Below are 23,453 nucleotides of genomic sequence, written 5' to 3'. Positions count from 1 at the left end.
CCAGAGCACCTGGAATTTATTATAGTCCCGGCCTTTGTGGCCTCCTCGCCAGGGACAGAGCCTGACACCCACCCCCCCATGCACCCCAGCCACACCCCTCCCCCACTGTCCCCCTCCCTCTCTCCCCGCTGGGGTGAGCGGGGCTCCAGGGCAGGCACCTGGCATGGGCAGGCTCTGGGAGGCCACAGGAGTCCCCCTTGGGCCTGCTGCCAGCCCGGGGGGGATGGGTACAGTGGGCAGAGGACACTGAGGGGCATAGGGGGGGCCCAGTCCTGGCACAAGCTGGCAGGGAGGGGTTGATGCAGCCCCGCAAGGCACAAACTGTCTAAGTAGAGCCTTGTGACCCTGAACCCCCTCCCCACTCTAACCCCCCAGCCCCCACTCCCCTCCCCAAGCCAGGGATAGAACCCAGGCATCCTGCCCCGCAAGGAGACAGAGGGAGGCGGGTAACTTACAAAAAGAAAAGGTTTATTCCAGAACTGGGTACCAAGGGTCCATGCCCAGTGCCAGGCGGGGGCCTGGTGCCAGGCAACGTGGGGGGGGGGGGGGGCGGCGGGGGAAGAAAGTCTCACCCTGGTACCGGGCACAAATGCCCCAGAAATCAGTAAAAAACCAACAACCCAAAAAAATAAAGTGAACATTAACAGCCGCATAGAAAAGAGCTGAGAGCCTGCCCCTCCCCCGCCGGGGGGCGGGTAAAGGCTTCACCCCCCCCCCAGGACAGTTCCGGTCACTGCCCAGCTGGGGGCCCCCACCCCCTCAGGTACAAGATAAAAAAACTCCCCCCCCCCTTGTGTAAAAAACTATAAAACAAGCTGAACCCAGCAGAGCCGGGGTCCAGGAAGCAGTGAGCGGACGCAGGGCGGGGCTGGGGGGATCCCCGCGGGGGTGTACAGCTGTGGGGATCCCTGGGGGGCCCTGGCCCTCCAATTCAGGGCAGGGTAGGGGTGTTGCAGGGAATCTCTCCGTCATGCCAGGCCCCCAGGGGGAGGCAGCTCTGCGTCTGCCCCGGGGGGCAGGAATGACACCGACTCCTCCAGGAGACCCCCCCCAGCCCTGCTCTCTGGGGGGAGGGGCCCTTTGGTAGGCAGCAGCCTGCAGGGGGCGCTATTGCTCTGCTCCCGCCCCCGGGGTAAGGCACAGCCTGGGAGCTCCCGGGGCAGCCCCAGGGGGATGGGGGGGGGGTCTCCAGGAATTTGGGCCACCCCCTGGAATTGCACAGTGGGGCTGGCGCCCCGGTAACCACCGGCCGGAGGAGGGGGTGCATGGGGGAGGGGCTTCAAGTGTGAGGGGGAGGGGTGCGTGTCAAAGACGATAAACCCGTATGCGGCACAGGCGCCTCGGGAGCCCCGGGACCCCCGGCCGGACGGGATGGGGGGAGGGGGGCTAGGGCGAGCCCCGCTTCCGCAGTTCCAGCACGAACGCTGCAGAGAGAGAGAGAGAGAAAGGAGAAGGGGTGAGTGCCGGGCCAGGAGCCAGATGGGGCGGGCAGAGGGGGAGACGCGCCAGGCCAGGCCAGGCCGCCCCACGGCCACCGGGAAGCAGCCAGGGGGCTCCGAGCTGAACCAGCCCGTGGGGGGAAGCGGCTCTCGCTCAGGGGCTGGGGCGTCTGTGTGGGGCTGGGGGCACGCACAGAGAACGCCCCCACTCCCCCGGACCCCTCATGCCACGCCCCCCCTCCCCCCACAGAGCGGGCAGGAACCAAGCTCTGTGACCCCCCCACAGGTCGCTCACCCTCGATGATCTCCTCCTTCAGTTTCTGCAGCTCCCGGCGCACCTCCTCCAGCAGCTCCTGGGCGAGGGGGTGCAGCGTTAGGGGGTGCGGCCCACCCTGCACCCCCTCATGGACAGCCCTTCCCCCCACCACCACCCCTGCCTGCAGCCCTGCCCCTCTCCCCCAGCACCCCCACATGTGCATCCCCCCCTACACAGCACCCCCCTCCATGCACAACCCTGCCCCCTCCCCGGCACCCCCCCCCACTGCCCCATGTGCAGGCCCCATCCCCCCAGCACTCTACCCCCCACTCCCCTGGACACTCCCGCCCCCCAATGCAGAGCCACTCCCACACCCCCGGCACCCTTCCCCCCCAGCGATCCCCCATACAAAGCCCGGCAACAGCCCTCTGCATCCCTCCCCCACTCCCATGCCATGCAAACCCCCGCCTCCAGCACCACCCCCCCCCCCCGCACCGGCCCAATCCAGAACCCCCACCGCCCACGCTCAGGGTCATGGGGTCCTGCTCCAGTCACCGAGCAGAGAGTCCCAGGTTTAGGTCACCCCAGGGCTGGGCTCCCTGGCTCCTCCCCCCACCCTGGTACCTGTTTGATCCGCTCCAGGTCAGGACTCATCTGTGCTGGGCGGGGGGCTCCGTGCTGCTGGGGGCAGCTGATTTCATCCTGGGGGGGAGGGGCAGGAGTTAGGGGTGAGAAGCCCCCGGAAGCTCTATGTCCCTCTTTGGCAGGGATCCCACCCCCGTCCGAGAGCTTGCCACTGAGCGGGCGCCACAGCTTGGGGTGACACGCAGCCAGCATTAGGTTCCAGAGTTAACAGGCAGCCCACTTACGGGAGGGGCATCAGGATTTCTGGGTTCTTTCTCCACCTGTGCTACTGTGCTCTTTGGCAAGCCCCCTTCCAAGCCAGGTGCCTCAGTTTCCCCATGGGCAATGGCGGGCGGAGGGGAGATATTCACGGTAGGACTGAGGTATCACTCCGTGGCTAAGGGCACAGCAGGGCGAGGAGATATTCAGAAGGATCAGGGGAAGCCAAGCCAGGCCATGTGGCTCTGGTTGCTGCCCTGCGGGTACCGTGCCAGGGAGTCACAGCCCTACCCAGCTCTGCGCCCTTGGGCTCTGCATCGACCCTGCCCCCAGCAGCGCATGTGCCACACCCCAGCCAGCTCCACAGGCTGGAGCCTCAGGGACAGCTCTGGGCCCTGGCACCACTGCCCAGCAGGAAACCCCCTGGCCATAGGGTCCGCCATCCCTCCAGGGGCCCCTCTGCATCCAGCGCTAGGGCTGTCCCTGCTCCGCCAGCCCCCGTGTCCAGGGTAACCCCCCTTCTCCTCCCTTGGAGCCAGGCCTAGTGTGCCCCCCCACCCCTCAGTCTGCCCAGTATCTGCCCCATGGCCTCGGTGCCCCAACCCATGCCCAGGCACTACCCCGAGAGGCTGGTGCTACTCTGTGCGGGGCTGGGAGAGTCGCTGCTCTCCTGGGTCTCACTATGCCCGGGGGGCGAGGGGGGAAGAGAGGCATTCAGACGCCCGGCCCCTCCTGGCTCCAGCCGCGCTGACCCCCACCCTCGCCATGGTCCGGCCCGGCAGCACCCACCTGGGCAGGGTGGAGCTGTTCTTCTCCCAGGGCCTCCGCACCGAGTCTGCCAAGAGAGGGGAGAAATGGGCGTCTGGCACTTTAACTGGGGAGGTCCATGGGGAGAGGAATTTGGGGGAGGGGGGGTCTCAGACACCCAGCCCCCCACCCCAGCAGAGAGTCCACGGTGTGAACCCCCCATGCGTGGGCCCCCCCACACGCAGGGCCAGCCCCCGCCCCCCTCTTCATTCAGCTCCCAGCATGCCCTGCTCCACCTGTCCTCCCCCTGGGCATGCTGGAAGCCAGGGGTCTCGGGGGCTGGCCGGGCCCCCCCCAACTCACCGCTCGGCAGGCTCGGGGTCCTAGTACCTGAGGGTTCGGCGGCGTCTTGCTGCTGGGGGCAGAACGGGGGGAGAAGGGTGTAAGTGGGTCTTGCGGCCATGGGCGAGCCCCCCTCCCCCCCCCCAATGAGCCCCAGGGGATCTCCCTCCCCCCAAGAAGTGGGGCCAGCTCCCTCTGAACTGCTGGGCAGATCTGGGACTCAGCACCGGCCCAGCCAGGCCCCAGGGCTCAGCCCCCCTCCCCAGGAACAGGAGATCCCTGCCCTGGCATGGCCGCGGGGGGGGGGGGGGGGAGGCGGAGACACGGGACGACACTCACGCTGGAAACGTCGTCATCTTTCTTTGGCCCAGGCTTCTCGCCCGGCAGCGTGGCTTTCCGCCTGCAGGGGGCGACGGGGAGAGCGGGGTTAGCGCCCGCCCCAAGAGTCACCCGCCCCCCCAGCCCTGCCAGGAGGCACAGATCCCACTCGGACAAGCGGGGCGACGCCCCGACCCCCTGGCAGGGCAGAGTCAGCATCGGGGACACATCTGGGATCTCCCCCCAGTTCCCCCCCATACTTCCCCATGCCCCAGCCCCACACCCACAGGGCAGCTCCCCTTTCCCCCCCCGGCACAGAGCCCCCAGCCCCCCACAACAGAGCCCCCTGTCCCCCACCACCACCCCAGCCCCCCAACACAGAGCCCCCCGCCCCCGACACGGAGACCCAGCACTCCCTCTCCTGCTCACCGTCTGGCCAGCATGGCGCTCATCTCCTCCATCAGGCCCCCGCCCCCCCCACCACGACTGGCCTCGTTCTTTGGGGCTGTCCCAGCGCTGCCCCCCGCCGGCCCAGCGCCATCCTCCTGCTGCCGGGGGGGCAGGAAACAGAGTCATTATCAGGCCCAGTGCCGCAATCCCCCCTCCCCTCCCCAGTTCTAGCTCTGCTCGGTGTCTTGGGCCCCCCCGCAGGGACCCCCCCCCAGCCCCAGCGCCCTCTGGGCAGGCGACAGGCCAACCCAACTCCCAATGCCAGACCCAGCCTGGGCGGGGGCCGCCTGACCCCTACCTTCTTCCCACTCCCCCCGCCCCTCCCCCAACTCCGCCCCCCCCTTCCGCCCCCCCACCCACCTTGGCGATTTTCCTGAGTTTTGCGCTTGCGATGGCGGCTGCCAGGCCACTGGCCCCCCCGCCTCCGGCCCCAGGGCCCTGCGCAGCAGGCAGAGGGGGGGGCGGGCGGCGGCCCCCCAGTCGCGGGTGGTGGCCCCCCAGTCGCGGGGGACGGCCCCCCAGCAGCAGCGGGCAGGCCAGGTGGCGGAGGCGGCCCTGGAGGGGGCGGCGGTCCCGGGGGTGGCGGGGGGCCTCCCCCCGAAGGGGTCGCTGGAGCTCCTGCCACACAAGACCGAGGGGGGTTAGAGGGGGATGGGGAAGAGGTCTGAGCAAATGCCACTGGGACCCTCTTAGCCAGGCAAGACCACCCTGGGGACTGGGGGCCCCACACAGCCCCCCCCCACCCGTGGATAGAACTAATCCCCACGACATCAATAATTTAAATCCCTGAGCCCCCCCCTCCCCCCCCCCCCCCCGGCAGCAGCTGCCCCCGGGCCTGGGGCTGAGGCACCAGTGGGGAGACACCCCCCCCCCCCCCACACACACACACACAGGCACAGTCCTGTGGGGCTAGAGACACAGCTAGGGGGAAGGAGAGGGGGTCATGTGCGAAAGACCAAGCCCGACTCCCAGTGCCTGCCCCCACCATCCCCACCCGCGCCTGCCCCCTAACTCCCCCCCCGCCTGCCCCCACGGCATTACCCACCTGCACTGGCCACCCGGCGCTCCTGTTCCTGCTCCAGCTGCTGCCTGGGAGACAAAGCGGGGTGAGAACTGGGGGGACAAATACCCAGGGACCCCTCCCCAGGGTGTCTCCCCTCCCCATCACTCACGTGCGCGGCGAGGCCTGGGGGGACCCCGGGTCCAGGATCCCCGACACCACGAACCCACACATGCTGGACAGCCGCTCGCCCCGCCAGCCGCAAGCCGATTAGGGGCTGAGCCGGCAGTGCCCGCCCCAGCCGCTCCGGGGCTTAGTCGGGGGGGGGGGGTCACTTCAGTAATCCCCTGGGGCACAGGCGTCAGCAACTGGGCAGCCCTCACCGAGGGGCCCAGGATGGGACGGGGCGGGAGCCATGTGTGTGTCCCCCCCCCATGGCCACCCTGACTCCCCTTCGCCCCCATAAGCCTCAAAGACCCTCCCTGGTAACAGTCCCTGCGACCCCCACCCCGCCAAGCCCACCGGGGGTCTGGGAACAGGGTGGGGGAACCCGGTGGGAGGGCGCAGGTGTGTGTGGGGGGGGGGGCGGGGGGGGGGACACCATACCTTTTCTGTTGCTCTATCTCATCTGGGGAGGGGCCGTTCTGGGGGGGCCCGGACGGAGCCAAGCCTGCACCGGGACACAGAATGGGGGTGTAGGTCAGCAACAGGTTCCACCCCCCAGCCTCGCCCCCCCTCTCCCCCTCCCCCCCAAGATCAGAGAGCCGGCTCCCCACTCCCAGCCACAGGTCCCACAGGGCAACCCGCCCTCCAGTGCCCCAAACCCTGGCACTGCCGTGGGGCCAAGCCCCTGCGTCTCCAGCCTGAGCCCCCCCAAGCCGTGCCCAGCCCCCTGGGCGATGGGGGCGGGGCCGGGCGCCGCTCACTCACCCGCCTCCAGCCGGTCCAGGGCAAGCAGCATCCCGCTGGCGAACTGGCTGGCGTCCTCCTTGGTGCTGAAGTTGAGCCCCCAGACCTGGCGGGCGTCGCGCCACTGGTGGAAGTTGGGTGTGGCCTGGTTGTACTTCATCCCCTTCACGATCGCACAGTTAATGACCACCTGAGGGGGGAGGGGGGAGTCAGGTCAGCAGGGACCCATGGGATTCCAGTCCCCCCCCCGCCCCCCCAGACCATACCAAGGCCACGGGGTTGGGGGGGGGGGGGGTGAGACACAACCAAGAGCAGCTGGCACCCCAGGGACCGGCCTGGGCATGGGGATGGCCCTGTTCAGGGGGCAGGAGGGGCTGAGGCCAGGCTGGTGCCATGGGGGGACAGGACGCCTGGCTTCTCACCCGAGCTCGGGGCAGAGCATCAAGGGTAAGATGATGGGGCAGGGCTGAGGACCCCTCCCCCCTTGGCGTGGAAGCCAGGAGGGGCTGTGGGGAGGGCTCAGCCCTGCCCGGACCACCAGTCCTGGCACCGGCTTTGCCGAGCACAGCACGGGGGGCTGGCAGTGCCCTCTGGCACCAGAGTGAAGCCTACAATTGCCATAGCAAGGGGCAGCAGAAGGTGTCCACCCCCCACCCAGTCCTCAGCCCTGCAGGGGGGGGGTTCCCCAGCCTGAGCCCCAAACCCACAGGTCAGGGCCCAGGCCACATTTCCTAGGGGGGAGGCAGCCTGGGGGGCAGGACAGGCTTCAAACTCTGGGGAGGGGGCACTTGGGGGAGGGGAGGGGGGGGGAGACTGGAACACTGGCCAGGAGAGCCAGCCCCCCCATGCACAGCTCTGCCTCACCCTAGGGGGATCCAGCCCCACACACACCCCCCGCCCCGGGCCCCCACCAGGGCAGATCACAGGGGGTGCGGGACCATCCTTTCCAACAGCCCCTCCCCTGGGGCGCAGCCTGAGCCCCTGTTCCCTGGCAGGTCCCAGGGCCCCCCTCCCAGCCCCCACACCTGCTGGTCCGCCTGCATCTTGCGGCCCACCACGCGGAAGGTGTTGCTGCCCGGGCTGTGGTAGATCTGCACCCAGCTGACAGCCTGGGGGCCGCTCCCCGCCGCCACCCACTTCTTGTTGGCATCGTCGTACAGCATCACCGTGGCGCGGGTGGCGCAGACGACCGTCTCGCTGCGGAGGGAGAAGGGGGTGAACATGGGGGGAGGAGCTCCTGCAGGCCCCTCCCCACGCCAAAGTGAACCAGCTGAGCCCCCCAAGCCCAGCCAGCAGCTCACCCTTTAGCACAGGGGAACCCTCAGTGCACTCCAGGCCCAGACACTCTAGGGGGCTCTGCACCCCAGGGGACAGGGATCAGCCCACTGTACAGGGGAAACTGAGGCACAGGGAGGCGAATGGAATGGAATGGCAGAGTCAGGCACAGAACCCAGAGGATGTTTGGTTTGGGGGCTGACCCTAAGCCAACAAGAGGGCTATGCCCACAGCCCAGAGCAGGCGAGGGCCAACGTGTCTCTTTGCCTGCTGGGTCCTGGGGAAGGCAGCACAGATCACAGGTGCCAGCGGTGGGATCCCAAGGGGGAGAAGCGTCCCCACTCCAAGGAGACACCCCCTCCCCCCACACACACACTGCCTGGGGGGGCAGAGAGACCATCCCTGAGGTCGCAACCTCGGAGCTCCTGGCCCCACACCAGGCTGCCCAATGAGGAGGGAATGTCCCAGCCCCAGGCCCAAGAGCCCCCCCAGAGTGCTGCCCCGCCCCCACCCCACAGCGGTGCCCAGGGGAACTAGCGGCACCTCCACCTCCAGCCATTCTGCTCTGCCAGGGCTCCCAGCCCCACACGCCCAGCCCCGCCGGGCACTGAGCACAGGGCAAGGGTCTCTGGCCAGGACGTGCATCGCAGGGCAGCTCCCCACCCCCACATACACTGGTGTCCACGCAGACCCCCCCGGCCCCTCCCCATCGCTGGTAGCACTCCAGCAGGGGCCGAGAGCCGCCCGTACGGGGACTGCTGGCTGTCCGGCCAGGAGGCACCAGCCGCGAGGGCGGGGGTTGGGGGTTTCCTCTGCAGGAAGATTACGCCGGGCACAAGCCACCGCACAGGAACCGAGTCACGCAAGGCCGGCTGCCCTGCACATGGGCCCTGCTGGCAGGGGGGCACCAACAGCCAGGGAAGGGGCCGCAGGGAGCAGCGGGGGGGGGAGGAAGGGGGGAAAGCACCCAGCATCCTGCCTGGGGCCTGACCAGCCAGCTCCAGCCCGCCCCACCTCCACGGGCTCATCCATGACCCCGTCTCTGCCAGGGCAGGGGGCTGCAGGTCGGGAGTGAGGGGCACCAGCAGAGTGGGGGGCAGGGCAGGATTGTAGGGGGCTGCAGGTCAGGAGTGAGGGGCGTCGGCAGAAGGGGGGGGCGGGGATTGCAGGGGCCCAAGGGTCCGACGTGAGGGGCACCGGCAGAGTGGGGAGGGGCGCGGATTGCAGGGGGCTGCGAGTCGGGAGTGAGGGGCACCGGCAGAGTGGGGGGCAGCGTGGGGATTGCAGGGGGCTGCGGGTTTGGGAGTGAGGGGCACCGGCAGAGTGGGGGGCAGTGTGGGGATTGCAGGGGGCTGTGGGTCGGGAGTGAGGGGCACCGGCAGAGTGGGGGGCAGGGCGCGGATTGCAGGGGGCTGCGGGTCGGGAGTGAGGGGCACCGGCAGAGTGGGGGGCAGGGCGGGGATTGCAGGGGGCTGCGGGTCGGGATTGAGGGGCACCGGCAGAGTGGGGGGCAGGGCGGGGATTGCAGGGGGCTGCGGGTCGGGATTGAGAGGCACCGGCAGAGTGGGGGGCAGGGCGGGGATTGCAGGGGGCTGCGGGTTTGGGAGTGAGGGGCACCGGCAGAGTGGGGGGCAGGATGGGGATTGCAGGGGGCTGCGGGTTTGGGAGTGAGGGGCACCGACAGAGTGGGGGGCAGGGTGGGGATTGAAGGGGGCTGCGGGTTCGGGAGTGAGAGGCACCGACAGAGTGGGGGGCAGGGCGCGGATTGCAGGGGGCTGCGGGTTTGGGAGTGAGCGGCACCGGCAGAGTGGGGGGCAGGGCGGGGATTGCAGGGGGCTGCGGGTCGGGAGTGAGGGGCACCGGCAGAGTGGGGGGCAGGGCGCGGATTGCAGGGGGTTGTGGGTCGGGAGTGAGGGGCACCGGCAGAGTGGGGGGCAGGGCGCGGATTGCAGGGGGCTGCGGGTTCGGGAGTGAGGGGCGGCGGCAGAGTGGGGGGCAGGGCGCAGATTGCAGGGAGCTGCGGGTCGGGAGTGAGGGGCACCGGCAGAGTGGGGGGCAGGGCGGGGATTGCAGGGGGCTGCGGATCAGGAGTGAGGGGCACCGGCAGAGTGGGGGGCAGGGCGCGGATTGCAGGGGGCTGCGGGTTCGGGAGTGAGGGGCGGCGGCAGAGTGGGGGGCAGGGCAGGGATTGCAGGGGGTTGTGGGTCGGGAGTGAGGGGCACCGGCAGAGTGGGGGGCAGGGCGCGGATTGCAGGGGGCTGCGGGTTTGGGAGTGAGGGGCACCGGCAGAGTTGGGGGCAGGGCGCAGATTGCAGGGGGCTGCGAGTCGGGAGTGAGGGGCACCGGCAGAGTGTGTGTGTGTGGGGACACTAATTCACACCCTGAGTTGCTGATATTGGTGGCCCCTGAACACTCCCGCTGCCCCCCAGGACCTGGGGCACCTCCCCCCCCCCCCCCGTGTTCTCTGAGCCTGGCGGGGGTACCTGGGACCCTGGCCTGTCTCCCACAGGAAGGCCGAGGGGAGACTCAGCCGCCCTGGGGGCCCAGATCTGCCCCTCCCCCAATGAGCCCCAGGGTGCCCGACGGGGGGGGGGCAGACATGTCGCCAGCTCCCAGCCGCTCCCAGGCACCCGCGGGCCAAGCGGAAGCAGCTGCCGCTCCCACAATCCAAACAGGGTGCGGCAGCCGCCCGGCCTGGCCCAGCTGCTGCGGGGGAGGGGGGGCCATGCCCAGGCTGCTGCCTCCTCCCCCAGTGACACCCCAACACCGGGAGCCTGGCAGCACCCCGAGAGCCGCTGGGTCCCCCCCCCCAGGACTTCCAGACACTCCCCTCCCCCGGCACTGCCCAGCCATGGGCGCCTCGCAGGCTGTCTGCCTGGTGGCAATTGACCAACAGGCCCTGACCACGAGCCACTTCCACCAGTCACGGCTCTTTCCCAACGGCTTGCGGGCATGGGAGGGGGTGGGGGAGGGGCTGGCAGCCGGGACTCCTGGGTTCTATCCCCCACTGGCTGCGTGACCTTGGGCTAGTCCTTGCCCCTCGGTGCCTCAGTTTCCCCCACGCCAAGAGGAGAACCCCACCCCAGCCGCTGTTGGGGGGGGGGGCACAAGGCCCAGCTGCAGCAGGATCCCGTGGGGCACCCAGCTGCCCTGGGAGTGGTGGCAGCGGGTCCCGGCCAGCTGGCCCAGAGACTGAGGCAGTGCTGGCTGTGGGTCAGGGACCCGGCTCAGCCAATCCCCCCCACCCACACCTCGTGCTTCTCTGCCTGCCTGACTCCCCAGCACCAGCCCCCCCCCCAGGCTTCCCTGCCTGACAGCCCCCACACCTGACACCCTCCCAGGCCCAGCCCGGGGGTTCCCTGCCAGACCTCCCCCAGGGTCCTCCCAGCATCTCCCCCAGCACCATGGAACAGCCAGCCCGTCCCTCCCCCCACGGGACAGCTCCCCAGCCAGAGGGGGAGGGGCACCAGCCCGGGAGGCAGCACCTGGGGAGGGCCGGACTCTGAAGCAAGAAGGGGGGGGAGCGGCTATCTGTGACCATATAAGGGCAGGTTTGAAGGACAGAGCCTGTTTGTCTCAGATGGGGGGCGGGAGGGAGGAAGGGGGATGGGAAACAGGCACACTCCCCCCCCCCCACCCCCATCACCCTGTTTGGGGTGGTCAGGAACCCACCCACCACTAAAACAAACCAGAGGAAGGGCTGAGACCCCGCAGCCCCCAACCCCTCCACCTCCATAACCACCCCCCCACCCCACCCAGCGGGCAACTGGTTACTGGTGGGGTGAGGGAGGGGGGCTGGGATCAGACCTGGCCTGACCTTCAGGGAGGCACCAAAGCTGGAGGGAGAGGCAGCTGCCTCTGGGGAGGAGCATGCCAACGTGCAGGAGTGAGTTTGGGGTGAAGCCAAGCCTGGGTCTTTTGGCTCCAACCATACCCAGAGTCCAGGGGCTTCGGCTTTGGCCAAGCTGGGGCCTGAGTTCAGGAGCCGCCCCCCACCCCCATGGGACGGTCCCTGTTCCCCAGCCCCCACCCACTTCCTGGGTGAGACCCTGAGTCACTTCCTGCTCACTGTGGTATGGCAGGGGCGGGGGGGGGGGAGGGAGTTGGGGTTTCTCCACAGCCTGGCCGTGTGGGTCAGGGGACAGAGGGGACCCACTTGGACAGACCCTAGCTCTGGTGTAACAGACCCTCCCCAGCCCCACCCCCAGTGCCTGCGCTGAGGGCACCGTGGGGACAGCCCCCATCTGGGGTCCCGCTAACCCCCCAGCAGGGCTGGCTGTGTCCGCAGGCACTGGGGGTGGGGTGGGGAGGTTGAGCCCCCCCACCCCCATTCACCCTTCGAATACCCCACGAGACCCTCCTGGCAACACCTCCCGGCCCAGGCCAGACAGCAGCCGAGGGGTCCCCCCCACACTCCGTGGGGCAGGGACCCCACCGCTTGGTCCATGCAGCAGCCGCTCCTGAGAGCTGGGCAGCCAGATACCCGTGTCCCAAGTAAAGCCCAGGCTGGAGCAGACAGCCTGGCCAGCCCACCCCCCCCAGCACTGGCCACTGCAGCTGCTCCCAGAGCCAATACGAGGCCCCCCCCCCCGCATGCTCCCAGCAGCCTCTGCTCCCAGCACACTGAGACAGGGGGGCCCAGAATGCACTGGGGTGGGGGTCGGAACCCTTGACGTTCATGAGCAGGGCCCCAGTGCACTGGGGCAAGGAAGCGGGGGGGGGGGGGAGGAGAGGGGGGCTCGGCCCATTTGGGGGACACAGCCCCAGGCCCTCCCAAGATCACCCCCCCCTTTGGTCTAGCTCAGGACCAGCAGCCCAGGCTGCCTCCAGGCCTGTCACCCATAGGCCAGCCCCAGGCCAGGGGGCCATTGACACCCCCCCCCCCCCACACACACACACACACACACACACGGGGAAGGGAGAGCCAGGATGTGCTTGTGGCCGTTTCCTCCTGCTCTTTAGTAATACGCAGACGCTGCGGCTCCGGCCCCCTCCAAGCCAGACACCCCCCAGTCTGCTCCACGGCCCCCGCCCAGGGCAAAGCCACAGACGGAGCCCGACCTGGGAAGATACTGATCTGCCCTCCCCCCCGCCCCTCACTCCCGACCCGCAGCCCCCTGCCAGCCCAGCCCTGGGCTCACCCCCCCCCCGGCTCTGCCAGTGCCCCTCACTCCCAACACTCCCAGTTCCCCCAGCCCCTGACCCACAGCCCCCCCCCAGCTCTGCCAATGCCCCGACCCGCAAACCCCCACCCCCCTTGTCCAGCAGTTCCAAATGGCTCTAAGCCGAGTTGGGGACTCTGCCCTTTGCTCTCAGGGGGGTCAGGACCTGCCAATCTCATCATCTGCTGTAGCCCAGGCCTGGGGGGGTCAAAGGGCAGCTCAGGAACGCCCCCCCCCAACAGAGCAGGAATTTCAAGCACCAGGAGCATTTCCCCCCCCCCCCCTTTGGAATGTTTAGCACCAACAGCTGAGCCCAGCCCAGGAGTGAGGGTCACCACTCGGGCAGCCCCAACCCCCCGGCACAGACAGCTGGGGCACCCTCAGCTGCGGAGCACGGGAATGGGGGGGGGACTTTCCTGGGACACCCCCCCCCCGCACAACTGTGAGCACTGCGGGGGGGGGCAGGGGGGCTGTTCCTGCAGGCAGGGATGGGGCTCCCCTGTTGCAGGATCTTCACCCCACCCCCCCCCTTAGCCAGAGTAGGGTAAGTTCCACCAGCTGGAGAAGCAGCCGTGCCCCCTCCCCACACACCTCCTGTCCCAGCCCCCTGCAGACGGGGGGGGGGCTGCACCCACAGCCAGTGTCACTCAACGACACTGCTACACTCCAACTGCGGGCAGGGGAGTGGGGTCTAGTGGGGGGGGGGTGTGCTGGGAGTCAGGACTCCTGGGTTCTGGGAGTGGGAGCAGGGTGGGGGGGGGGGGAGGGGGGATGATGGGAGCCAGGACTCCTGGGTTCTGTCCCTGGTTCTGGGAGGGGAGTAGGCTCTAGTGGTTGGAACAGGAGAGGGGGCAGCTGAGAGCCAGGACTCCTGGGTTCTATCCCCGGCTCTGCCAGTGGTTAACCATGACATCACAGCCCTGAGCAGACGATGTCATCCACTTCCACTCCAGGGCTGTGACATCAGAGACTAGTCAGCCCCTGCCCCACAGGATCTAGCTCAAACCCCCCAGCAGCAGGGGCCCTCTATGTCTCCTCGCCCAGCCGCGGGGGGGGGGGGGGGAACCAGGCAGACGCTGCCCCAGCCAGGAGCGATCCTGGGGGCCTCCGCAGCTGCCCCCCCGAGACACGCTAGCTGCACAACACCGGCCCCGCCCCGGACGCCTGGGTTCTATGCTGCCCTTGGGCAAACCTCAGGGCTCCCAGCTACTGGGTGGGGGGCCACGGGGATGGGCGCAGGGGAGCCAAGTCCCTGCCAGGACCGGTGGGGGCTCGCGGCCCCACGGGAGGCGTCCCCCCCCGCCCACCGCCCCCAACGGCGGGTGCGGGAGAAGGGGCACCGGGGTGATTCTCAGGGGACCCCTCCCTGATCTGGGGGCTCCGCTTCCGGCCAGGGCCGCCTCCCCAGCGCCGGGCCCCCCAGACCTCCCCAGCGCCGGGCCCCCCAGGCCGCGGACAAAGCGCCCCGGGCGCACGACCGGGCTCTCACCTCATGGTGCCGCTCGGAACCGGGCCGGGGCGCTCCGGGGCAGGCGGGGGGCGCACGGGCCGGGCTCGGGGCGCTCACTCCCGGCCGCAGCGGAGGCGGGGGCCCATGGGCTGCCTGCGGCTCCCGCCTACCTGGGCCCCTGGCTGCCCCGGCTCTGGGGGCGCATGGTCCCGGTCCCGGCTGCTGCGGGCTCCAACCCCCTGCTGCGCTCCGGCGGCTCCACAATGCACCGCTCGGCTCGGCCCGCCCCCAGCCACCGCCCTCTGCAAAGGGGAAGGGGGGGGCTGGGAGCCAGGACTCCTGGGTTCTCTGCCCAGCTTAGCGCTGAGAGTGGGGGGGCTGGGAGCCAGGACTCCTGGGTTCTCTGCCCTGCTTAGCGCTGAGAGCCGGGGGACTGGGAGCCAGGACTCCTGGGTTCTCTGCCCAGCTTAGCACTGGGAGCTAGGACTCCTGGGTTCTCTGCCCAACTCTGGGAGGGGAGTGATGCCTGGTGGCTTAGAGCAGGGGGCTGGGAGCCAGGACTCCTGGGTTGTATTCCCAGCTATGCCTATTTTTAACTCAACATAAGACTGGCCACCCTGGGTCAGACCAATGGCCGCACTAGCCCAATGTCCTGTCTCTGAGAGTGGCCAGTGCCAGATTCTTTATGGGGAATTAATAGAACAGGGCAATGATCGAGTGATCCCTGATCATCCATCCCCTGTTCTGGCAGTCAAAGGTTTAGGGACGCCCAGAGCATGGGGTTGCGTCCCTGTCCGTCTTGGCTGACAGCCATTGATAAACTTGCCCTCCATGAACTTCTCTAGTTCTTGTTTGAACCCAGTTATAGTTCTGGCTTTCGCAACATCCCCTGGCAGCAAGTTCCGCAGGGTGACTGTGCGTTGGGTGGACAAGTCAGAGCCACCCAGAGGATTCAGGGGGCCTGGGGCAAAGCGGGGGAGCTGCGGTGCTTGTACTCACCCGGTGGCGGTCCGGGTCTTCGGTGGCGGGAGGCCCTTCAGTTGCTCCGCGTCTTCGGCAGCACTGAAGGGCCCCGCACTGCCGAAGACCCGGACCGCCGCTGGGCCAGGGCTCGCGGGGCCCCTGTGGGGCCCAGGGCCTGGGGCAAATTGCCCCACTTGCCCCCCCCCCCCCCCCCCCCGGGCGGCCCTGGTACAAGTTCGTCCCTGTGTCTGTTTTAAACTCGCTGCCTGTTAATTTCATCCGGTGACCCCTAGTTCGTGTGTTATGAGGAGTAAATAACACTTCCTTGTTTATTTTCTTCACACCAGTCATGATTTTATAGACCTCTGTCATATCCCCCCTTAGTCATCTCTTTTCCCAGCTGAACAATCCCCGTCTTTCTAAACACCCGCTTCTCTGTCCCGTTTCCAATTCCAATACACCTTTTTGGAGGTGGAGTGACCAGAATGGCCCGCGGTATTACAGGTGTGGGCGCACATGGATTTATCTAGTGGCAATATGATATTTACTGTCCCTTTCCGAACGGTTCCCAACCCTGTTCGCTTTGTTGACTGCCGCTGCACCGTGAGCGGGTGATTTCAGAGAATGATCCACAACGATGCCAAGATCTCTAATTTCGACCCCATCCTCTTGTAGGCACAGATGGGATTACGTTTTCCAATGTGCCTTCCTTTGCATTTATTCACACTGAATTTCAGCCGCCATTTTGTTGCCCAATCACCCAGCTTAGTGAGATCCCTTCGCACGCTGCTTTGGACTTGTTACATCACAGCCCTGACCAGATGACATCATTTCCTTCCACGGCATCCCACTGTGAAATCAGAGGCCCACGCTGGGTTTGTCCCTGGGGACAGGGCCGGCTTTAGGAAGTGCGGGGCCCGATTCGAACAGTTTTGACGGGGCCCTGGCAGGGATGACTGAAAAAAAAAACGTAAAAAAACACGGGCTTGTACTCACTGGGCAGCACTCCTAGTCTTCGGCGGTGGGTCCTTCACTCGCTCCGGGTCTTCGGTGGCACTGAAGGACCTGCCACCGAAGTGCTGCCGAAGACCCGGAGCGCTGCCGGGTGAGTAAAAATTAACAAGGAGCCTCTAGCCAGGGAAGGGATTCTCGGCCACTTGCCCCCACCCCGGCGGCCCTGCCACTGGGCGTGGGGCCCTCTTAGGCACGGGGCCCGATTTGGGGGAATTGGTGGAATTGGCCTAAAGCCGGCCTTGCCTGGGGAGCAGCTGTCAGGACCCCACAGTGTGTCCCTGAGATTTGAATCCTGCCCTTGCCCAGCAGAGCTAAGGGGGCGACCCCGTGAGCGGGCAGCAGAATTAGGTTGCTACCCTCTGGGCACCAGCTTCTCACGGGGGAACTGCATGTACGCACACACACACACACACACATAGAGGGGGGATGTGCGCAGACATACACAGAGCAGGGGGGCTGTTCTAGATTTGATTCTAGAGGCAGTTCTAGATTTAATTCTAGATGTGGTTCTAGATTTGGTTCTAGATTTGATTTTGACAAATAGGTAAAATCCCATGGGAAGCGAGTCTAAGGGGGAAAACAACTGAAGACAGTTGGCAGTTTTTCAAAGAGACGTTATTAAGGGCACAAGAGCAAACTATCCCACGGCGTAGGAAAGACAGGAAGTCTGGCAAGAAACCACCCTGGCTTAACCAGGAGATCTTCAATGACCTAAAACTCCAAAAAGAGTCCTACGAAAAGTGGAAACTTGGTCAAATTACAAAGGATGAGTATAAGCCAGAGGCGGGCAAACTTTTTGGCCTGAGGGTCACATCAGGTTTCCAAAATTGTATGGAGGGCCGGTTAGGGGAGGCTGTGCCTCCCCAAACAGCCAGGTGTGGCCCAGCCCTCGCCCCCTATCCAATCCCCTTGCTTCTTGCTCCCTGATGGCCCCCCCAGGGACTCCTGCCCCATCCAACCCCCCCCCCCGTTCCCTGTCCCCTGACCGCCCCCGGACCCTCCGCCCCTGCTTGCCCCCCAGCGCCCCATCCAACCCCTCATCTCATTCCTGACTGCCTCCACCCAGGACCCCTGCCCCATCCAACCACCCCTTCTCCCTGACCGCCCCCCGGAACCCCTGCCCCTGACTGCCCCCAGCCGCCCCATCCAACCCCCCGTCTCCTTCCTGACTGCCCCCCCAGGACCCCTGCCCCATTCAACCACACTGTCCCCTGCCCTCTGACTGCCCCGCCCCCTTCCACACCTCCGCCCCCTGACCACCACCCCGAACTTCCCTGCCCTCTATCCAACCCCACTGCTCCCTGCCCCCTTACTGCACTGCCTGGAGCACCGGTGGCTGGTGGCGCTACAGCCATGCCACCCAAAGCACCAGGACAGACAGACAGCCACGCTACCGCACAGAGCACCGGGTCAGGCTGCGGCGCTGCAACTGCTTCCCAGCAAGAGCTCGCTGCCCCGCCGCCCAGTGATCTGAGGCTGCGGGGGAGGGGGAACAGCGGGGGAGGGGCCGGGGGCTAGCCTCCCGGGCCAGGAGCTCAGGGGCCGGGCAGGAGGGTCCCACGGGCAGCAGTTTGCTCACCTCTGATATAAACAAATAACACAAGTATGTAGGGACAAAATGAGAAAAGCCAAGGCACAAAACGAGATCAAACTAGCTAGAGACATAAAAGGAAACAAGGAAACACTCTACAAATACACTAGAAGCAAGAGGAAGGCCAAGGACAGAGTAGACCTGTTCCTCAATGAGGGGGAAAGACGATAGCAGAAAATGTGGAAATGGCAGAGGTGCTTAATGACTTCTTTGTTTCGGTTTTCACCAAGAAGGTCGGTGGCGATTGGACGTCTAACATAGTGAATGCCAGTGAAAATGAGGTAGGATCAGTGTCTAAAATAGGGAAAGAACGAGTCAAACATTTCTTATACAAGTTAGATGTCTTCAAATCACCAGGGCCTGATGAAATGCATCCCAGAATACTCAAGGAGCTGACTGAGGAGATATGAGCCATTAGCCATTATCTTTGAAAAGCCATCGAAGACGGGAGAGATTCCAGAATACTGGAAAAGGGCAAATCAAGTGCCCATCTATAAAAAGGGAAATAAGGACAACCCGGGGAATTACTGACCAATCAGCTTAACTTCTGTACCCGGAGAGATAATGGAGCAAATAATTAAGCAATCAATTTGCAAACACCTAGAAGACAATAAAGTGACAGTCAGCCTGGCTTTATCAAGAACAAATTGTGTCAAACCAACCTGACAGCTTTCTTTGACAGAGTAACAAGGTTTGTTGATAGGGAGGAAGTGGTAGATGTGGTATATCTTGACTTTAGTAAGGCTTTTGTTACTGTCTCACATGAACTTCTCATAAACAAACTAGGGACATACAATCTAGCTGCAGCTACTATAAGGTGGGTGCATAACTGGTTGGAAAATCGTTCCCAGAGAGTAGTTATCAGTGGTTCACAGTCATGCTGGAAGGACATAACGAGTGGAGTCCCGCAGGGATCAGTTCTGGGTCTGGTTCTGTTCAATATCTTCATCAACGATGTAGATCATGGCATAGAGAGCACACTTATAAAGTTTGCGGACGATACCAAGCTGGGCGGGGTTGCAAGTGCTTTGGAGGATAGGATTAAAATTCAAAATGATCTGGACAAACTGGAGAAATGGTCTGAAGTAAATTGGATGAAATTCAATAAGGACAAATGCAAAGTGCTCCATTTAGGAAGGAACAATCAGTTGCACACGTACAAAATGGGAAATGACGGCCTAGGAAGGAGTATTGCGGAAAGAGCTCTGAGGGTCATAGTGGACCACAAGCTAAATATGAGTCAAACAGTGTAACGCTGTTGCAAAAAAAGCAAACATCATTCTGTGATGTATTAGCAGGAATGTTGTAAGCAAGACACGAGAAGTAATTCTTCCGCTCTACTCCATGCTGATTAGGCCTCAACTGGAGTATTGTGTCCAGTTCTGGGCGCCACATTTCAGGAAAGATGTGGACAAATTGGAGAAAGTCCAGAGGAGAGCAACAAAAATGATTAAAGGTCTAGAGAACATGAGCTATGAGGGAAGATTGAAAAAATTGTTTAGTCTGGAGAAGAGAAGACTGAGAGGGGACCTGATAACGGTTTTCAAGTACATAAAAGGCTGTTACAAGGAGAAGGGAGAAAAATTGTTCTTCTTAACCTCTGAGCATGGGACAAGAAGCAAAGGGCTTAAATTACAGTGAGGGCGGTTTAGGTTGGACATTAGGAAAAACTTTCTAACTGTCGAGGTGGTTAAGCACTGGAATAAATTGCCTGGGGAGGTTGTGGAATCTCCGTCATTGGGGATTTTTAAGAGCAGGTTGGACAAACACCTGTCAGGGATGGTCTAGATAATACTTAGTCCTGCCATGAGTGCAGGGGACTGAACTAAATGACCTCTCGAGGTCCCTTCCAGTCCTATGATTCTATTCTATGTGTACACACACACATGGAGTGGGGGATGCACCCACGCACACACACGGGGATGTGCACACACACACGGAGCGGGGGGATGCACACACACACAGAAGGGGATGTGCACACGCACACACACGGGGATGTGCACACACACACGGAGCGGGGGGATGCACACACACACAGAAGGGGATGTGCACACGCACACACACGGGGATGTGCACACACACACGGAGCGGGGGGATGCACACACACACAGAAGGGGATGTGCACACACAGACACACACAGAGCAGGGGATGTGCACACACACACACGGGGATGTGCACACACAGACACACAGAGAGCAGGGGATGTGCACACACGCACACACTGCCCTGCACCCCACAATGCCAGGGCTCCTGCTCTGCCCCCCGAAGACTCCCTGCCCTATCCCCTAAAGCAGTCCCTGCCCCACACCACACAGCGCCCCCTCCCACATCTCCTACAGTGCCAGGGCTTCTGCCCCGCCCCCTGCCCTGCACCCCACAACACCCTCTTCCCCGTGCCCCACTGCGCCCCCTGTCCTATGCCCCACAGCGCCCCCTGCCTTGCACCCCACAGCACCCTCTTCCCTGCACCCCACAATCCTAGGCTTGTGCCCCACACCCCACAGTGCCCGCTGTCCATGACCCGCTCTAACTGTGCCTGGCTTGTGCCCCCCAAGCTCTGACTGTTCCCTTCCTGTGCCCCCCCAGCTCTGACTGTGCCCGGGCTGTGCCCTCCCACCTTGGACTGTGCCGGGGGGTGGGGGCTGGCTGGGGCAGGCCTGCAGGCAGGGCCGGGGGTGCAGGCTCAGGGCCAGGAGGATGCAGAAGCAGGGGCCACTCAGCACAGGAATTCCAGGGGTCCCCCGAGCTAGTGGCTGCTGGACTGGGGGGGCATCAGGTTCCCCCCCAACTCCTCTCCCAGGCTGCCCCGGGTCCCTGCTCTGAGCCTCCCCTGGGGCTGGGCAAACCCCGCCCATTGCAGTGCGGGGGCTCCAGCTGGCTCAGACACCTCCCACAGTAGGGGTCAGGTGGGGGCTCCCCCAAACCAGCCCCCCGGTCCCGCACAAGCCAGTTGGGGGGGCCAGGGTTAGGGGACTGTTGATGTGGGGCAGGGGGTTGATGGGGGGCTGGAGTTCAGGGGAATGTTTATTTGGGGCAGGGGGTTGATGGGGGGGCCGGGGTTTAGGGGAATGTTGATGGGGGGCAGGGGGTTGATGGGGGCTGGAGTTCAGGGGGATGTTGATTGGGGGGCAGGGAGTTGATGGGGATTGGGATTCAGGGGAACGTTGATCGGGGGACAGGGAGTTGATGGGGGTCTGGGTTCAGGGGGATGTTGATTGGGGGAGTTGATGGGGGTCTGGGTTCAGGGAGATGTTGATTGGGGGGCAGGGGGTTGATGGGGGTCTGGGTTCAAGGGGATGTTGATTGCGGGGCAGGGAGTTGATGGGGGATTGGGATTCAGGGGAACGTTGATTGGGGGCAGGGAGTTGATGGGGGTCTGGGTTCAGGGGGATGTTGATTGGGGGGCAGGGAGTTGGGGTTCAGGGGGATGTTGATTGAGGGTCCGGGGGTTGATGGGGGGCTGGGTTCAGGGGGACGTTGATTGCGGGGCTGGGGGTTGATGGTGGCCGGGGTTCAGGGGGATGTTGATTGGGGGGCAGGGAGTTGATGGGGGTCTGGGTTCAGGGGGATGTTGATTGTGGGCAGGGGGTTGATGGTGGCCGGGGTTTGGGGGACATTGATTGGGAGGCAGGGGGTTGGGGTTCAGGGGGATGTTGATTGGGGGTCGGGGGTTGGGGTTCAGGGGGACGTTGATTGTGGGCAGGGGGTTGATGATGGCCGGGGTTCAGGGGGATGTTGATTGGGGGTCCGGGGGTTGATGGGGGGCTGGGTTCAGGGGGATGTTGATTGAGGGTCCGGGGGTTGATGGGGGGCTGGGTTCAGGGGGACGTTGATTGTGGGCAGGGGGTTGATGGTGGCCGGGGTTCAGGGGGATGTTGATTGCGGGGCGAGGGGTTGGGGTTCAGGGGGACATTGATTGTGGGCAGGGGGTTGATGGTGGCCGGGATTCAGGGGGATGTTGATTGGGGGGCGAGGGGTTGGGGTTCAGGGGGATGTTGATTGAGGGTCCGGGAGTTGATGGGGGGCTGGGTTCAGGGGGATGTTGATTGTGGGCAGGGGGTTGATGGTGGCCGGGGTTCAGGGGGATGTTGATTGGGGGGCGAGGGGTTGGGGTTCAGGGGGACGTTGATTCAGGGGGGTGATGCGCTGTACCTCGGGGGAAGCGGAGCAGGGTAAGGCTGCCAGAGACAAGCATTGCAGTACCCAGCAGATCTCCGGGCCAGCTGGCACCAGAGGGGCGCGTCCCAGTGGCGCAGCGAGCAGGGTGTGTGTGCGGCGCGTTACTCCAAGTGAAGTTCCCCTTTAAGCACTTTCAGTGCAGTGGCTAAGGAGAGTCTGGAGGAAGTCACCGGTTTGTTATTTTCTGTCTGCTTGTTTCAGGAAGGGGAAGTAGGAACAGAAAAGCAGGAAAATGACTCCCAGTGAGGCAGCTACAAAACTAGCGCTGGCCAGACTGGATGTGAAAGAGAAGGCAAAGGACCGGGAGTTTCAAATGTGTCCGGCAGAAACGAGGCTCAAAGGAGAGGAGGCTGCACACAGAAGGGCCATGGAAGAAAGAGAGAAAGAACGAAAACAGCAACTGGACCTGCTAGAGAAGCAGAACCAGACCCCCCCCCCACCACACCCGGCCCCAGCGACCCCCATCACGCCCAAAATCCACAGCTGGGAACACTCATGTCCTTCATACAGTGCCACCGATGATATTGCTGAATGGGGGCAGGGGTTTGATGGGAGGGCCAAGGGAATGTTGATTGGGGGTAAGGGCTTTATGGGGGGCCAGGGCTCAGGGGGATGTTGATTGGGGGGCAGAGGTTTGATGGGGCCAGGGTTCAGGGGGATGTTGATTGGGGGAGTTGATGGGGTGCTGGGTTCATGGGGATGTTGATTGGGGGGCAGAGGTTTGATGGTATCGGGGTTCAGGGTAACAATGATTGGGGGGTTGGGAGTTGATGAAGTCCAGGGTTCATGGGGATGTTGATTGGGGGGCAGGGGGATGATGGGGGCCAGGGTTCAGGGGGATATTGATTGTGGGAGTTGATGGGGGGCTGGGTTCAGGGGGATGTTGATTGGGGGGCTGGGGGTTGATGGGGGCCGGGGTTCAGGGGGACATTGATTGGGGAGCATGGAGTTGATGGGAGGCCAGGTTCAGGGTGTGTCTATTGGGGCGCAGGGAGTTGATGGGGGGCCAGGTTCAGGGGGATGTTGATTGGGGGGCAGGGGGTTGATGAGGACGTTGATTGGGGCACCCGAGCCCCTCCTGTGATGCCCCCCTTCCCTCCGCCCCCCAGGCTTTGCTGGCTGTGGGCCTGGCCTCCCTCAGCCCCCTTAACCTGGCCTGTCCCTCCTGCTGATTTCAAACACAGGGGGCAGTAGAGGGCAGCCGCGGGCCGACCCCTGCCTATTGCCCCAGGCCCCGCTCCGTGCCTGACTCCCCAACTCGCCCGGTCTTTCCGGGGCACGAGGAACAGCCTCCTCCCTTCGTCTACCCATCGGGGGCCCCACCCTGATTCTCACCCTTCCTAGAAGGCAGCTTCTAGGGGACCCCCAGGCCCCACCCCCACCTGGTCCCACAACTGTGACTGGGGGCTCCCCCCTTCCCCCGAATCCAACAGGCTCTTGCCACTGTGGGTTGGGGCAGGAGGGGGGATGTCTGCTCCCTCGCTGCTTCCCAATTCTTAGTGGGGTCAGTGCTG

At 64.7% G+C, this 23,453-nt stretch overlaps 1 protein-coding gene across 1 annotated transcript; it reads right to left on the bottom strand.

The window, feature by feature from the left end:
- Positions 1 to 901: 901 nt before the first annotated feature.
- VASP (vasodilator stimulated phosphoprotein) lies at positions 902 to 14,466 on the bottom strand. Its single transcript, XM_054009888.1, is given in 15 exon segments — positions 902 to 1,424; positions 1,735 to 1,792; positions 2,320 to 2,355; positions 2,358 to 2,397; positions 3,328 to 3,373; positions 3,649 to 3,700; positions 3,967 to 4,027; positions 4,375 to 4,493; positions 4,756 to 4,875; positions 4,877 to 5,013; positions 5,441 to 5,484; positions 6,002 to 6,065; positions 6,326 to 6,494; positions 7,330 to 7,501; positions 14,362 to 14,466. Coding segments are annotated over 15 exon segments (1,191 nt in total). The 5' UTR covers positions 14,397 to 14,466; the 3' UTR covers positions 902 to 1,386.
- Positions 14,467 to 23,453: the final 8,987 nt, after the last annotated feature.

This window comes from Malaclemys terrapin, chromosome 20 (assembly GCF_027887155.1).
Source record: "Malaclemys terrapin pileata isolate rMalTer1 chromosome 20, rMalTer1.hap1, whole genome shotgun sequence".
NCBI lineage: Eukaryota > Metazoa > Chordata > Testudines > Emydidae > Malaclemys > Malaclemys terrapin.
The sequence above is the reverse complement of the archived record's forward strand: the minus strand, read 5'-3'. Positions and strand labels throughout refer to the sequence as shown.